Source organism: Macaca nemestrina, chromosome 18 (genome assembly GCF_043159975.1).
Source record: "Macaca nemestrina isolate mMacNem1 chromosome 18, mMacNem.hap1, whole genome shotgun sequence".
Lineage (NCBI taxonomy): Eukaryota > Metazoa > Chordata > Mammalia > Primates > Cercopithecidae > Macaca > Macaca nemestrina.
The window spans coordinates 46,476,639-46,494,472 of NC_092142.1; the positions used below are offsets into that span (position 1 = coordinate 46,476,639).

Genomic DNA, 17,834 nt, shown 5'->3' on the forward strand with positions numbered 1-17,834 from the left:
CATCCCTAACTCATACCTCTCCTCAAGTGCCCACCCTCTGTACGCAGCTGCCTGGTGGACATCCTCGCTTGGGTGTCTTACAGTCTGCTTGTATTCAGCTTCCACTCCTGTGCCCAGGCCCTATACCTGAGAGTCATTCTAGGCACTTCCTTTAACCCATCTACCTTTGTCAATCACCAAGACTGGCAGATTTAGCCTCCTAAAAATCCTAAAATTCTGTTTCTTCCTCTCTATTACTCCCTGGTTTAGGCTAGTGGATATGGGGTGATTTTGCCCCCCAGGAGACTTTTGACAATGTCTGCAGACATTTTGGGTTGTCACAATATGGTAGGTACTACTGACATCTGGAAGGTAGATACTAGGGATGCTACTAAACATTCCTGCACCACACAGGGCAGCCCAACAACAAAGAATTATTTGGCCACAATGTCAGTAGTGCTGAAGTTAAGAAACCTCAGTTTAGGTTGTCATCTTTTCTCTTTGGATTTTGCTCCAGCAGAATTCCAGCTGGTCCTATTTCTTGCCCTACAACTCTCTTCAGTATTACCAGCTGCTCAGTCTAGCAAGTAAATATAATGAGTAAATCTGATCCTGCTGAGTATTCACCTGTGGTTCTCTTTTATTTCCAGACCAAAGTCTTAGCCACTTAGCATGACCTGCAAGGCCCTTCCTGATCTGGCTGGCCTGGCCCATCTGTTGGGTTTCAGTTTTCACTACTTCGTCCTTGCTTATTCCAGAAATACTGAATTGCTGGTAGATTCTTTAACATACTTTGTGCTTCTATGCATCTGTGGTTTGTAACTATTATTTCCTTTGCCTTGAGTTACTTTAGCTCATCTCGAAGTCCATCTAGCGTTAGCTGAAACATCTCCTTTCCTATAAACATTGCCTGACTCCAAGGCAGACTCAGGTGTTCCACTCCCTATGAGCCTGACATACTATGTGTAGATATTTCCTACTGCATAGTAGTTGTTTATTTACATGCTGGCCTCCCTATTAGACTGTGAGCCTCTGAGGGAAGTTCTCTGTCTTTTTGGTTCCAGGCATTAGTAAGTATTCAGTAAATATTTATTGAAGGACTGCAGTTTGATGAACTGAATGAGTGAGCTTTTGAATAATAAGACCTGAGGAAATTTTTTTTTAAAAAAAGAACAAGGAAACTGCTTAGAAAATCAGTTCAATTTTATTGCTATAAGCAAATCTTTGACATATCACCTAACTATAGTTCTTCTAATTTAATTGTTAGTGGCTGGGCACAGTAGCTCATGCCTGTAATGCCTGTAACCCCAGCACTTTCGGAGACCAAGGTAAGAGGCTCTCTTGAGACCAGGAGTTTGACCAGCCTGGGCAACACAGGGAGGAGACCACATCTCTGAGAAAAAAGAAAGAGAGAGAGAGAGACAGAGAGAGATAGGCAGATACAGTGGTGTGTGTCTACAGTCCCAGCCACTTGGGAGGCTGAGGCAGGAAAAAGGATCCCTTGAGCCCAGTAGGACAAGGCTGCAGAGAGCCATGATTGTGCCACTGCACTCCAGCCTGGGCCACAGAGTGAGATCTTGTCTCAAAATAATAATAATAATTTAATTGTTAGTGAAAAATATAATGTTTTATTTTCTGTTTTAGCTATTTGATGGCATTGAATGTGAATTTCCCATATTTTTCCTTTATATGATGATTGATGGTAAGTAAGCTTTTTCCTGAAATTTAAGCTATAGGATTTAAGTGGTTTAAAGAAGAGCAGAAATGAAATATTACTCTTTTCAGCTAGAAAAATAGACTGCACTTCAGTGATGTTAATTGCCCAGCATTTGTATATGCGACTCTTTTGCTTTATGAGTGAATGCTAAATCATTTAAACAATTAAAAAAACTTGGAAGCATTTAAAAAATGATACCATATATATTATTCATATTTACATAGAAACATTTTTATTAGTAGAAATCATTAATACTGTAATCCTTGATAATGTGAGTGTATGTAACATTTATACTTAGGAATAGGGAAAATTCAATTAAAATTCAGTTTTCAATTCTAAATGCTAACGTGACTTTCTAAAACCAATTTCTTGGAAAAATATCACACAGATTTGCATTACTTTTTTTCAATTTTAATTTTACCATTTGCATAGAAAATTATCAAAATAATTGTAACTGGGCTAATATATTTTTTCTAAGGTAAAATTTTTGAGATCCTTATTAAGCTCAGCTGCTACTGGATTTTATATTTTATATTTTAGGAGTTTTTAGAGGTAATCCTAAGCAAGTACAGGAATATCAGGATCTTTTGACTCCAGTACTTCATCAGACCACAGAAGGTATAGTAGTCTTTTTAAGAAATTCTTCCTACCAACATTTCCTTAATGTTTATTTAAAATGTATAAATGAGTCCTTTGTAAAACACAATAATTTATATTAAATTGAAAAAATAAGTGATCCCTGAAATGAAATCAGAAAGAAGATTAAGCAAGACAAAGATGGAGATGAATCTAGGTGGGCATGGCTATAGTCATTCCAAAATAGTTTGTCAGGTGGACTGAGTTCCTCCATCTGTTATTTACTATGTAACTCCATTACTCTGTATAGTGTCACAATAATAGAAAGTGACTAGTTTTTATCCAGGTCACTAAAAATGCTATAGTCAAGTGAGTGCCCCCCCGTGGAGGGCTACCTAGAGAGGTTCTGCCCTTGTCTAAAGGCACTAGAATTGCTGAGAATATTCTGGCCTCTTCTTTAGAGTTTTTTCTAGGGTCCTTAGCATTGTATTTTGAACATCTGCCATGGTGCTAAAACATCATCCTTTGAGGATGGATTTAATATTTTAGAAATGGTCAGAAGGCCCAGTCTTAGGAGTAAGGGTATATTGGTTTCAGTCAACCACCAGCAGGGACCCTCAAAAAACATAACTGAATTTTCTATATAACTGGAAAACCAATTTTCAAAGGAATTCCAAATGAGATGTTCTAGATGTCTTTGGGGCTTAAAAGTACTGACAATCATAGCACTGAGCCCCATTCCTATCTCACATGAAATTTGTGATATTCTTTGGGGTTTTCCAGAGATATCTCAGAGTAAATACTTCATATTATATGCTCACTAACATGCTTATAATGTTAAAAGTTGTGAAATGTTTATGGATAAACATTGATTTCAAAGTGAATATTAATTTTTAAAAGTTAATTTTGTCTTTATGCTACAAATAATCACTTGTCCAGTGTGAGAAATAATGCATTAAATTTTGTAATGCATGTAATATTTGAAATCCTTTGAAGCAGATCTTTTAATGTTTAGTGTTAGATCATTGATGCATTAAGGTGTAGCAGTTTAATGTACCTTGCTTCAGGTTTCATCGTGTTCAGAGAGTGATGTTCAAAGTATTATCTGTATATCATAGACCTTCTTACTGATTTTAGACACAAATATTGTTGATTGTCTGATACATAAGGAAGCAAAATTTTAGGGAAATCTATGCAATTTCATTAGAAAACTTAAGTTTACTGTGGGCTAATATTGCAAAAAGTCTTCTGTAGCATCCTACATAGGTTGTTGATTATTTTTCCATTTTATCATCCACAAAGATTCTACTCTTAAATAATAATTTTAGTTCCTACCAATCCATTTTTAAATGGTCACAGAGGAGATGGCTTTTTCTCTTCAGTGATATTGAATGGTAGATAATGGGCTTAATGCTTAAATGGGGATTTCTTTGCTCTAGCATTGGCTCAGAGTTATAATTCTTCATTTAAGATTACACAGTATCTCATTTGTGAAGCTTCTGTAGACTAATCCTATTAAAAATAGCTTCCTCTGTGGCTCTAAATATATACATACTGTGTATTTGTTGATTCATTTAAAGGTATTAAAAGTAAATGTTGTTGAGGGAGATTATGTACTCATTGTTAGCCAAAGCATAACAATCTGCTGTTGAATTAGTGTTTTAAAGTCAATTTTTTTTCTCCATGATTTTCACTGGCAATATCTGAAAGGAACCAGAATATCCGGCTTTCTATAGCTTATCAAATCTGTTGCCTCCTGCACAACAAGTCTTCCTCCCTGCTTTCTAATCATTACAGTGTCTTGAAGGAAACTTTTGGGAAAGACACTAATTTTGATATGGTTTGGCTGTGTCCCCACCCAAAGCTCACCTTGAATTATAGTAATTCCCGTGTGTCAAGGGTGGGGCCAGGTGGAGATGATTGAATCATGGGGGCAGTTTCCCCCATACTGTTCTCATAGTAGTGAATAAGTCTCAGGAGATTTGATGGTTTTGTAAATGCATAAGCCCTCTTGCCTGCCACCGTGTAAAACATACCTTTGCTCTTCCTTCACCTTCCACCATGACTGTGAGGCCTCCCCAGCCATGTGGAACTCTGAGGCCATTAAAACTCTTTCCTTTATAAATTACCCAGTCTTGGATATATCTTTATTAGTAGCATCAGAGTGGACGAATACAGATTTGTTATATTTTAAATACTTATTTTTAAACTCCATAGGATATCCTGTTGTACCAAAGTACTATTATGTGCCAGCTGACTTTGTAGAATATGAAAAAAATAACCCCGGTAGTCAAAAACGATTTCCTAGCAACTGTGGCCGTGATGGAAAACTGTTTCTTTGGGGACAAGCACTTTATATCATCGCAAAACTCCTGGGTAAGTGGAGAAGATTGGGAATGGTATTTTTTTCCTTGGTATTAAACTATTAGAAATAAATATGCCTTTGCTGATGTTTATGTTGGATTTGGGTGGTGTTTCATGCTCTTAGGAGGTCTTTGGGGAGTTTCTTAGTATCTAGTGGTATATTAATATATCTATTTCACTGAATGATGATGGACAGTTTCTGGGAAGAAAGCGCAATAGGTATGGGTACCATTTGTGATCATTTAGGGGGCTGCATTTGGCTTACTATATAGGTTTCCTGCAGAAGATTATAGAAACTTTGAGTTACTTTTATATGATATATTAAAAATTCTGACTTAACAGTAACAGTCATGCTTGGTCATACCTTTAGTAAACCACTTGCCAAAAGGTATTGGTCATCTCAAAGTTCTCTTCTTTCCAATAAATACATATTGGCAATTTTAGTTGGAGGCTTAATAGGGCCATTATTCATTATTCTTTGAAGAATTATTTTTCATCTTCTACAACTTGAGCTGAATCATAGCACTCTTGGACGCTTTGAAATGAAGACAAATTTGATAAACACAGGGAAAGCATTATGCATCTTCCTGCAACATTCCTTGTTCAAATTTTAAATGTTATTAGCATTTACATCAAAAAGGCTATCACTTTAGAGTCAGAATTCCTTTATGGCAAAAAGATTATGAAATACTGTACCTGCACTAAAAGAACTGCCTACTGTATAAAATACTGTTATGATTTTTGTTGTTTCTAGCATTACTGCATAAGTTCTAATAAATTTGTACCATTAGAGTAATCATCTTCAGTTTTTAAAAAATATTCCATTAGGGAAGAATATTTCACAGGACAGATTTCCAATTTGAGCTTTACGTAAATGATATGTAAGAGCAGGCAGAAGCTAACCAAATAAGTGAAAACTAAGTTAATGCTGTTTTCAGTTTGCTCCTTTCCTAACTCTATTTTCTGGGTCTCTATATATACCTAATGCTAATTTTAAAACATGAAGAAACATTTTCTTCCTCCTTTAAAGGGACAGCTTTTTGACAAGGTGTTGATATTATTTATATAGGCTTTGCTTTTAGAATTTCCAAAGTGGGGGGAAAGACACATGAAATAGTTTTCTTATAATCAACCCAAGTTGGGAAAGTTATCTCTGGTTAGATTGTTATTTCCATCTCACTAGCATAATTACAAAGAAGCTTTGTTGATACAGTTAAGTAAAATGTGTTTTAGTAGAGGACTAGTTAACTTTATGTAAGGATAAGAATTTTAACATTAGAATTTTTTAAAAGTTTTTAAAAATTTTAAGTGTTTTTATGTACTACGTTTGGAAATTACAAATGAGCATGAGGAATTTTTTCTGTGATTCTGAGGCTGAAAACTGGAACCTGGGATCTGGGATATGAAATTAAAACCTTCTTCATCCTGCTTTTTGCCATATATCCAGCCTGGGTTTAGTGCAACTAGAAAGAATGTTGTTTGAGCAAAGCCTCTAGATAAAATTGACAAGGCTAGTGAATTGAGAAGGTGGAATTGACCACACCCTACATAAGCAAATTGAGCTTTAAAAAAAGAAAAAGATTGACAATAGTATCAGTAAAAAAGCATCAAACTTTCCAAAATAAATGTGTTGAATGTAGACAGGTCTTGAGTGAAGATAGTATTTTCTCATATTAAGACCAGAGTGAACAGAAATAGCACAGGTCATGCCTCCATTTCTGTTTCTTGACCAAAAAGAATAAGAAATACTGCAGGGCTACTGTTAAAGAAAGTCAGTTTCTCTTTTCCCTGCTGATCTTCTGAAAAGGCAGCAAGAACAGGCAGAAGGTATGTTGCATACTATGAAACCACATACTTATCTCCAGCTGAAAAAAAGAAATATTGCATATTCATTAGTAGTCTAGCCAGCTTTGTGTCATCTGGTTAACAGCTCACTGGTTAAGATGAATAACATCTCAGAAGACTGAATCATTTAGTTGCTCTTAACTATTGTATACTACCCCTAAGAACCATCACTTCTATGGATTTTCGTTAAGATTCCAGATACAACATTTACTTAAATTGTCTTTATTCATTAAAGGAGCCTCAGTTGGATATCTGCTTGACAACATTTTGTGGGCAGCTAATTGTGGTTACTGTTTTTACATGAAAATAATATAATAGTGAATCTTTAAAAATACTCTATAGTATGTGACTTTCACTAATTCAGGCCAGTTTGTATCTCAATGAAGTCTAATAATATTTGGCTTTATGTGTGCCTAACTAAATAATTATATAACAAAACTGTGACTTCTATTCAATTGTTAAAGAAAAGACACAGTATGCTATATCCTGAACCAAGGCCTGAACTCCCCACTGTGCTCTTAAAAAATAAGTTCATTATTCACAGTATTTCCTTTTCTCTTACGAAATTTATACTTTTAGAAAATCAATATTTTCTATATAACTGGTAAAAATATTATAAACATATATACTTTAAACCCCCTAAGACATATCTTAAGATACATTGACATGTCTTAGAATAAAATGATCATTAGTTATACCTTCAACTGTTACTCAAATTTGAAAGTTTAGAAACCATTCATGTAAGACCAGTCTAAAGAAATCAGAGTACCTTTCTGAGCCCTTTGCAAAAATAAATAACCTTAAAAGTACAGCCATTGATTGCTTAATGGTAGGGCTATATTCTGAGAATTGTGTCATTAGGTGATTTTTAGCCTACAACATACCTAGCCTATAGCCAATTGCTCCTAGACTACAAACTTGTAGAACATGTTACTGTACTGAGTACTGTGGACAATTGTAACACAATGGTAAGTATCTGTGTACCTAACATATTTAAACATAGAAAAGGTATAGTGAAGATACAGTATTGTAATCTCATGAGACATCTTTATGCATCATCACATGACTGATTTATTGCATTAAAAATCACTTGAGGCTGGGTGCAGTGGCTCATGCCTGTGTCCCAGCATTTGGGGAGGCTGAGGCAGGCAGATTGCTTGAGCCCAGGAGTTCCCAACTAGCCTCCCTAGAAGCTGGGACTACAGGTGCACGCCACCACACCTGGCTAATTTTTTGTATTTTTAGTAGATATGGGGTTTCACCATGTTGCCAAGCCTGGTCTCGAACTCCTGAGCTCAGGCAATCGGCCCACCAGGCATGGTGGTGCATGGCTGTAGTCCCAGCTACTCAGGAGGCTGAGGCCAGAGGATCACCTGAGCCCTGGAGGTTAAGGTTGTGGTGAGCCGTGATTGCACCACTGCACTCTAGCCTGGGTGATGGAGTGAGACCCTGTCTCAAAAAAAGGATTAAAAAATTGCTTGAAAATCTTGATGTTTGGATTGAAATTTTTTTTTTTTGAGATTCAGAAAACTAAAGAAATATAAAGTTAATGATAACATTACTCTAAAACCATTAGAAAACCATTATAAAGGCCATTATATAACTTTAATATATGTTCTTATTCAGTATGTCCTAAAAAGAGATACTAACATATCAGCTTTTAAAAATCTGACTTCTAGGGCCAGGTGTGGTGGCTCACGCCTGTAATCCCAGCGCTTTGGGAGGCCGAGGCAGGCGGATCATGAGGTCAGGAGATCAAGACCATCCTGGCTAACACAGTGAAACCCCATCTCTACTAAAACTACAAAAAATTAGCCAGGCGTGATGGCATGCACCTGTATTCCAGGAGAATCGCTTGAACCTGGGAAGCGGAGGTTGCAGTGAACCAAGATTGCGCCACTGCACTCCAACCTGGGTGACAGAGCAAGACTCCATCTCAAAATTTAAAAAAAAAAAAAAAATCTGACTTCTAGACTTCAGCTTGTCTATCCCATATGTGGGACTAAGTTTTCTTATCCTGTACATCAGACATTCATAGTGATGATCTTCATTCAGGTACTACTACATGATCCCAGCTCATTAAAGACTTTACATACTGTATAATTTAAGGCAGGTGAATACAATAATTTTTAGGGTGGATATTTGGAAAACATTAATAAACATGAATGGTTAAAACAAGATATATTCTCTTGGTAAACTTGAATATTAAGCAATTTTAGTTAACTACAACTTTCTCTCCAATATACACAAACGCCCAGAATACTCAAGTTAATGAAAATTTGCTTGAATCTCACAACAGAATTTTTTTTTTTTTTTTGGGACGGAGTCTCGCTCTGTCGCCCAGGCTGGAGTGCAGTGGCGCTATCTCGGCTCACTGCAAGCTCCGCCTCCTGGGTTTACGCCATTCTCCTGCCTCAGCCTCCTGAGTAGCTGGGACTACAGGCGCCTGCCACCTCGCCCGGCTAGTTTTTTTGTATTTTTTAGTAGAGACAGGGTTTCACCGTGTTAGCCAGGATGGTCTCGAACTCCTGACCTCGTGATCCGCCCGTCTAGGCCTCCCAAAGTGCTGGGATTACAGGCTTGAACCACCGCGCCCGGCCAGAATTTTTTTTAAGAGACAAGAGGGTTTCACTGTGTCACCTAGGCTGGAGTGCAGTGGTACGATCATAGCTCAATGGAGCCCCAAACTCCTGGGCTCAAGTGATCCTCCTACCTCAGCCTCCTGAGTAGTTGGGACTACAGGCACAGATCACGACACGTGGCAGGATCTTTTTCTTTTGTGGATGGGTATTATTTAATTTCTTTGGAACACTAACAAGCTACTTTTAAAGTGATAAAATAGATATAGAAGTACTTTAAAATTTCCAAAGTGTTATGTATATACAAAGTTCCCAACTTAATTTCTTGGGTTCCCAAAGTTCTTTGGTAAGTCATTGTTTGGAAGCCAATTTATTTTCCTGTAGAAATTATATTTTAAATGATTATTAACACCCAGCAAACTTGTAACTGTGGGGTTATGAATTATTTCTCTGACATTATCATCTTTTTCTTCTTTCTCCCTCTCTAGCTTCTCTTCCCTTTTTTTTTCTTTCTTTTCTTTTTTTTTCTGGGGGGGGCGGTTTGAATGTAAGATCTGCCACTTACTACCTGTGTGATTCGAGTTTTCTTAACTTCCCTGAACATTAATTTCTTTATTTTTGTGTTATAAGGATTAGCTGGTAAGGAAATACACATAAAGCATTTACTATGGGACAAATACATGTTTAAATGGTTCTTCCCCTTTCTGTTCCTACTTTACCATTCATCTCCCTGTTGATCTCTGCTTCTATTTATAGAGACCTACTCTTTGATAGTGACTATGGATATCCAGTAGCTCACTAACAAGAGTTATAGGAAATACTTCTCTCTGTCTATCTCTCTCTAAGGGCAACCTAATTATTCTGACATACTACTTCCTAATTCCAGTGTTTGTCACAAAAATAAGCCCTTTTGCATTTGATTTTATTCATGACATTTCTTGCCTAATTGATCTCAAATATAAAAGCTACAGATTAAACCTGGAAATCTAATGCCTTTTAAACTTAAAATCATTGATCAAGTGTCCCCTAGTGTATATAAGGACATAAGAAACTGAGGTCTTGATTTTCTTTGGTCTGTTGTCTTCAAATACAGTTGACTCTTCAGGATAGCACGTGGTTTTGTTACTGCTCAGTTCAAGATAAAATGAATAGATAAGAATGTACAGGTATATTTTTACATGTTGGTTGCTAAGAGATTTCCCAGTTGTTGCACTTCAGGAAACTTCAAGAATATTTTCATTATCTTTCTCATGTTACCCATGTGATGGCTAGTGACCTAAAGTGGGATTTCTGTGCAGCAGGCATTATAAACATCTTGAAGCACATGTAGTATTACTTTAAAGGCTTCACCTGGGAAGACTTTCTTTCTTTAGCTTCATGTATAAATAACTGATTTTCTTTTTTTTTTTTTTGGAGATGGAGTCTCTCTGTGTCACCCAGGCTGGAGTGCAGTGGCGATGTCTCAGCTCACTGCAGTCTCTGCCTCCAGGGTTCAAGCATTGCTTCTGCCTCAGCCTCCTGAGCAGCTGGGACTACAGGTGCATGCCACCACGCCTGGCTAATTTTTTGTATTTTTAGTAGAGACGGGGTTTCACCATGTTGCCCAGGTGGGTCTCAAACTCCTGAGCTCAGGCAGTCTGCCCACCTTGGCCTCCCAAAGTGCTGGGATTACAGATGTGAGCCACTGCGCCCGGCTGATAACTGACTTTCTTAAAGCTAAAATGTTTTTATTGAATTAGTACAAGTGCTAGAATATTTTCATAGACATTATTCTCATCCTTACATATATTAGTAAAGTTGAATATGAGAGTAGTAATAGACTCTGAGAGGGCTTTTCATACATGTTGTCACACTGATTTTCAGAAACACTAATAAAATATGTCACATTCTGCGCTCTGCCTTTTACAAACATCATCCTAAGTAATCCTAACATCTCTTTGAGATGGGTACTACGTGGCGTAGGTGAGGAAACTTAGGCCCACAAGAGTTTAACAACTCACCCAAGGTTACAGAGCTCATGAGTAACAGAGTTTATTGATTTATTCAGGAGTCTACAGGGTGCTTGTGTCACCTGTAACCTCTGTGGCATTAAATATTCCTATTAAAAACAAAAACATTGCTAACCTAATAAGATAATAAATCGAGTCTTGTTTTCATTTACATTCTGACTATTAGAAACATATTTCTTAGTCACTCTTCTGTGAATTGTCTAGTAATTTTTTTTTGCCCATTTAATCTTGGTTTTATAGTTTTTCTTATCAGTCTACATGAATGTTTTATATATTAAGTGTATAAAACCTCTCTGATCTTTTCCTAGTTTGTTTGTCTTTAAATTTTGCTTTTGCTATATTTTCATGAGCAGAACTTAAAATCTTTACACACTCAGATCTACCAGTGTTTTCCTATTTAATTTTTGCTGTGGAATTTACCATTGAATTTTAGAAAGTCCATCGTTGTTAATCAGTTGAGTAAAATTCATACACACACACACACACACAGAGAGACACACACACACATACATATTTGGAATTTTTTGCTATAATATGAGGTTAAGGATCTGCATTTTCTTTTTCTCCAAATAGCTCATTTAATAATTCATGTGTTACTAATATGTGTCACCATAGCTGAGAATCAGCTAGGCTTTAAAGTACATAATTTTACCCTATAAACATCTGCTGAGCCTATTTTAGTATGTCCTATGTAATTTTTGTGTCATGATAAAAAATATTTGCTCTGTTAAATTTTCTTTAAATTATTATTTCACTAAAGAAACAGATTTTTCTTAATATTTTCTTTTTATGCTGGACAATTTTTGCTTGAGGTAAGCCCAGGGTTTATTTTATAAACCTTCTGTGAAAAAAAAATTAATTAACTTAATTCCTATCTTCTAAGGAGTTAAAGACAGATACCTCTATTTTATAGAAATTCTTGATTATCTTGGAGGTGTGGTGCTATACTGTAAATGTAGAAAGCCATTGATCTCTTACCCTCGCTCTTTTATTTTCATTTTGAATATTCTGTAGTTTGTTGGATATAAGTTCTTTCAGGATTGTCACTCTTCACCAGAAAACCAGTTTCATTAAATTGGAACAACAAAGACCTCTATTTTTGCCTCCTGAATAATAAAAATCAATGCAGTGGGGAAAAAATATGCCCATAAACTTGACCTTTTAATGATATTTGTCACTTTTATACCATAATGGAAATTAAAGTAATGATTATGGCAATTAGCGTTTCTGTATTTGCTAACCCACTAATTTATTATTCTGCTTTGTAAGTGTATTGAGAGCCTACTAGGTGCTGGCGGCTGTGCTAGGTACTGGGCGTCATGTATAAGAAGCATACAGTCTATAAGGTTATAGATGAGCACGTGGTGTAAGTGGGAACATCAATCTAGGTATAGAAGTGTGGCACAAAGAGAGAAATATGAAGGAAATGCAAAGAAATAAGCTTTCGAAAGACTTGGTTAACCATTTGATTCTTACCAATTTTAATAGATTAGCATTTATGCTTTACAATGATATAAGGTTTCTTAATTTATCTGTCACTATTTATAAATAACAAAATACTGTAATAAAGATAGAATTTAATTTCTATAGCATGACAGTGAAAACTTGTTGGTTTTAGATATTTTTTCACATCTTGGTGATCATATAATTGAGATAGGGAAATAATTTACTGCCTGTTTAGAATATCAGTGTGTTAATCAACCCTGTATCATGAGCTAAACTGAAATTAATACATTAAAATTATATGTTGATATCTGCTTCTTTTATTGATTTGGTTTAAATTTTTAAAAAGTATATTTTTTTCAGAGAGAAAGGAGAACATTGGTATTATGCAACTTGATTTAGATAGGAAAAATGCAACATGTCTGAATAGTTTTTTTTATTTCATCCTCCTTCTGGTATTATTTTCACCTATGTAGTGTAGAATGTCAGTGTTCTTAAAGGGCAGGATTACTATGTGATTAAGAGCCCAGACTCTGGAAGCCAACTGACTGTGTCTCAGCTTTGCTGTATACCAACCACAAGAAAGTTGCCTAAACACTCAGGTGCCTCTGGTTCATCATCTGTAAAATGATAAGGTTGTTGTGAGAATTAATGAATGAATATATGTGAAATACTTAAAACAATGCCTGGAGCTTAATAACTGTGTAGGTATTGCTGCTGCTGCAGAGGCCGCGGTGGCTCTGGCAGACTCTGCTGCTGCTCTTCCTCCTCCTCCTTGTTATTCTACTATTAATACTACTTTAATTATTATTGAAAAGATCTTCCAAGAGTCACTAAAATCCTTTGGTGATTTTGTCTCAAATAACAATGCAGATGTGCCTGGAAGGTACCCCAGGATAGAAATCTAATGTAGAAATATTCCTAAAGCTGCAAAGAAATTTATAACCATTGATTCCCTGCTCTGTCATATTCACTACCTAAAAGCAATATATAAAAAGCTATGGAAAATGAACTGTTATCTTTTTAGTAAGTATTATACACAGGTACATTTATACAAAACTCAGCATAGTATTGTTTTTAAGTGATCAGCGTAGAGCCAAAGATCAAGAATGAAATGAACATGTTTTATAGCTTACATGCAGTAAAAATGAAGAAGTGAGCTGACTCACTTTAGAAGTTGGATTTTTTTGTTGTTTTTTATCAGTTAATTTGCACATGTGTGAGCATAACTAAGATAACTTTATAGATGCAGACTTGCTGGGTTGGAAAATATGCTCACTGTAAATTTGTGTAGATAACTGACAACTTGCACTCCAAGGAGGTTTTGCAGAATTGCATTTCAGGGGCTTTTCCTACCACCACCACCTCTCCCCCGTATATTCTCTTCCAGGCCCATGGAGAAATCCTGCTGTAGTGAGTGAGTCTCTGGTGCTGATGGGTATCCTTCAAGTGTGTTACAACAGAAGGCAGCAGAGAACCACAGACTTAGTGCCTTCCTCCCCACTGCCTTTCACTCTAAATTTCCGTCCATGTTATATCCTTGGATTTTATCAAAAGTTGCCATAAGGAACTACCATGTTAAAAGGGCTTCCGTTTTTACAGTGCAACAGCAATTGAGAACATTGCCTTCATGTTGGTCATTGCCCCATAAAAAAAGAACGCCCCTTCTCAGAAATCTCTTTTAGAATTTTGTATCAGGAAACACTGCTTCTTAACAAACTGATTTCTTTCCTTTATTTTTCTGAAAGAAATCTAACTGACTTCTTTCCTATTATTTTTAAAATAGCTTTATTGAGATATGATTTACATACCATATATTTTACCTATTTAAAGTTTACAATTCAGTGATTTTTGATATGTTTATAGAGTTGTGCAACCATCACTGCAATCAGTTTTACAATGTTTTCATCATCTTCCTGCCAAAAAAACCTCATGCCCAGTAGCAGTCACTCCTCATTTCCCTCTCATCACTTCACCCTTTCACCCAGCACTAGGCAATGGCTAGCCTACTGTCTAATTCTATAGATTTGCCTATTTGGGACATTTCATATAACTCAAAACTGATAATGTGGACTTTTGAGTCTGGCTTCTTTCACTTAACGTGGTATTTTCAAGGTTTATCCATGTTGTAGCATGTTTCAGCAATTCATTCTTTTTATGGCGGAACAATATTCCATTGTATGTATACATTACATTTTATTTACCCATATCATCAGCAAATGAACATTTGGGTTGTTTCCACTTCTTAGCTGTTATGAATAATGCTGCTATAGACTTTATATAAAATTATTGTTTGACATATTTTTCATTTCTCTTGGGTGTATACCTAGGCATGTAATTACTGGGTCTATGCTAACTCTTACATTTAACATTTTGAGCAACTTCCAGACTGTTTTCCAAAGCTGCTGTATCATTTTGCTTTCCCATCAACACTATGTGAGGGTTTCTATTTCTCTACATCTTTGCCAACACTCGTTCTTACCTATTTTCCTTTTTCAATTGTAGCCTTCCTAATAGATATAAAGTGATACAAAGTGATACCTCATTGTGGTTTTGGTTAGCATTTCCCAAATGACTAATGTTGAGCATTTTTTCATGTGCTTATTGGTAATTTGTATATCTTCTTTGGAGAAATGCCTATGTAGACACTGTGGCTATTTTTTAATTGGGTTTTTAAATTTTTATTATTGTGTTGTTATGAGTTTTTTATATCTTCTAGGTTTAAATCCCTTACAAGATACCTGATTTGTGAATGTTTTCTCACCGTTCTTCGGGCTGTTATTTCACTTTCTTGATGGATCTTTTGCGGCACATAAAAGTTATAATTTTGATGAACTCCAGTTTATCTCTTCTTTTATCACTTTTGTTGTGATGTCATAGTTTTGTCTAAATCAGTCACAAAGACTTACTCCTATAATTTCTTCTAACAGTTTTATTGTTTTAACTCTTACATTTAACTCTTGGATCTATTTTGAGTTGATATTTATATATGGTGTGAGGAAAAGGTCCAGCTTCATTCTTTTGCATTTGAATATCCAATTGTCTCTGCACTATTTGTCAATTAAAAAAAACATTTTTTGGCTGGGCATAGTGACTCACGCATGTAATCCCAAGACTTCGGGAGGCTGAGGCTTGAGGCCAAGAGTTAAGACCAGCCTGGCCAACATGGCAAAACCCTGTCTCTACAAAAAACACAAAAATTAGCCAGGCATGATGGTAAATGCCTGTAATCTCAGCTACTCAGGAAACTGAGGCACCAGAAGAACCTGGGAGGTGAAAGTTGCAGTAAGTTGAGATTGTGCCACTGCACTCCACCTGGATAGCAGAGCAAGACTCTGTCTCAAAACAAAACAAAGAAAAATCCTTTCTCTCCCTACTGAATTGTTTTGACACCCTTGTCAAAAATCAGTTGACTATATATGCAAGGGTTTATTTTTGGACTCTGTATTCTATTTCTGTGTCTATTCTTATGCTAATACCACACTATTAACTACCATAGCTTTTTTCCTTTCCAATCTGATACTTTTTATTACTTTTTCTTTCCCAATTTCCCTGGCTGGAACCTCCAGTTCAATGTTGAATAGAAATGGTGAGAGCGAACATCCTTGTCTTATTCCTGAACTTTGGGGGAAAAGCATTTAGTCTTTTACCATTGAGTGTGATATTAGCTGTAGCTTTTTCATAGATGCCCTTTATTTGGTTGAATACATTTTATTCTGTTCCTACTTTGTTGAATGTTTTTATTCAAGGATGTTGAATTTTGTCAAATGCATTTTCTCAGTCTGTGGAAGTGATCATATAGTGTTTTCTTCTTTATTTTGTTGGTAAGGTCTATTAGTAATTGACTTTGTGTTGTTAAGCCATCCTTGCATTTGTGGGATGGATTCTACTTGGTTATGATGTGTCATCCCTTCTTTATGTTACTGGATTTGGTTTGCTAGTATTTTGCTGAGGATTTTTGTGTCTGTAAAACAGATTTTGCTTTGTAATTTTCTTGTGATACTTTGATTTTGGTATTAGAATAATACTGACCTCTTAGAATGAGTTGGGAGGTGTTCCCTCTTTTTTGGGAGGGGGAGCACAGTTTGTGAAAGGTTGGTTTTAATTTTTCTTTAACTGCTTGGTAGAATGCACCAGTGATGACATCTAGTCTTGAGCTGTGTTTGTGTGTCTGTGTGTGTGAAGTTTCAATCACTTTATGTACTTTTTACAAATCTGTTTAGATTTTCTATTCCTTCTTGGGTCAGTTTTGGTAGTTTGTGTCTTTCTGGGAATAATTCATCCATTTCATCTAGGTTATCTAATTTGATGACATATATTTGATATGATATTATTCTCTTATAATCCTTTAGTTCTCTAGTAATGTTTCTTTCTTGCATTCTTTTTTCTTTTTTTTTTTTTTATTATACTTTAAGTTCTAGGGTACATGTGCACAATGTGCAGGTTTGTTACATATATATACCTGTGCCATGTTGGTGTGCTGCACCCATTAACTCATCATTTACATCAGGTATAACTCCCAATGCCATCCCTCCCCCTACCCCCTCCCCACAATAGGACCCGGTGTGTGATACTCCCCTTCCTGTATCCAAGTGATCTCGTTGTTCAGTTCCCACCTATGAGTGAGAACATGTGGTATTTGGTTTTCTGTTCTTGCGATATTTGCTGAGAATGATGGTTACCAGCTGCATCCATGTCCCTACAAAGGACACAAACTCATCCTTTTTTATGGCTGCATAGTATTCCATGGTATATATGTGCCACATTTTCTTAATCCAGTCTGTCACTGATGGACATTTGGGTTGATTCCAAGTCTTTGCTATTGTGAATAGTGCTGCAATAAACATACATGTGCATGTGTCTTTATAGCAGCATGACCTATAATCCTTTGGGTATATGCCCAGTAATGGGATGGCTGGGTCAAATGGTATTTCTAGTTCTAGATCCTTGAGGAATCACCACACTGTCTTCCACAATGGTTGAACTAGTTTACAGTCCCACCAACAGTGTAAAAGTATTCCTATTTCTCCACATCCTCTCCAGCACCTGTTGTTTCCTGATTTTTTTAATGATTGCCATTCTAACTGGTGTGAGATGGTATCTCATTGTGGTTTTGATTTGCATTTCTCTGATGGCCAGTGATGATGAGCATTTTTTCATCTGTCTGTTGGCTGTATGAATGTCTTCTTTTGAGAAGTGTCTATTCATATCCTTTGCCCACTTTTTGATGGGTTGTTTTTTTCTTGTAAATTTGTTTGAGTTCTTTATAGGTTCTGGATATTAGCCCTTTGTCAGATGAGTAGATTGCAAACATTTTCTCCC

General features: G+C 36.1%; 1 protein-coding gene across 6 annotated transcripts in view; it reads left to right on the forward strand.

Annotated features, from left to right (window-relative positions):
- LOC105492220 (phosphorylase kinase regulatory subunit beta) overlaps window positions 1–17,834 on the forward strand; it is a 227,627-nt gene that overhangs the window by 128,232 nt on the left and 81,561 nt on the right. For all 6 annotated transcript variants that reach the window (XM_011759241.2, XM_011759242.3, XM_011759239.3 and 3 more), the window contains 3 exons: window positions 1,624–1,681; window positions 2,237–2,314; window positions 4,490–4,648. In XM_011759241.2, the coding sequence (XP_011757543.2) occupies window positions 1,624–1,681; window positions 2,237–2,314; window positions 4,490–4,648 (295 nt within the window). The remainder of the gene's footprint in view (window positions 1–1,623; window positions 1,682–2,236; window positions 2,315–4,489; window positions 4,649–17,834) is intronic.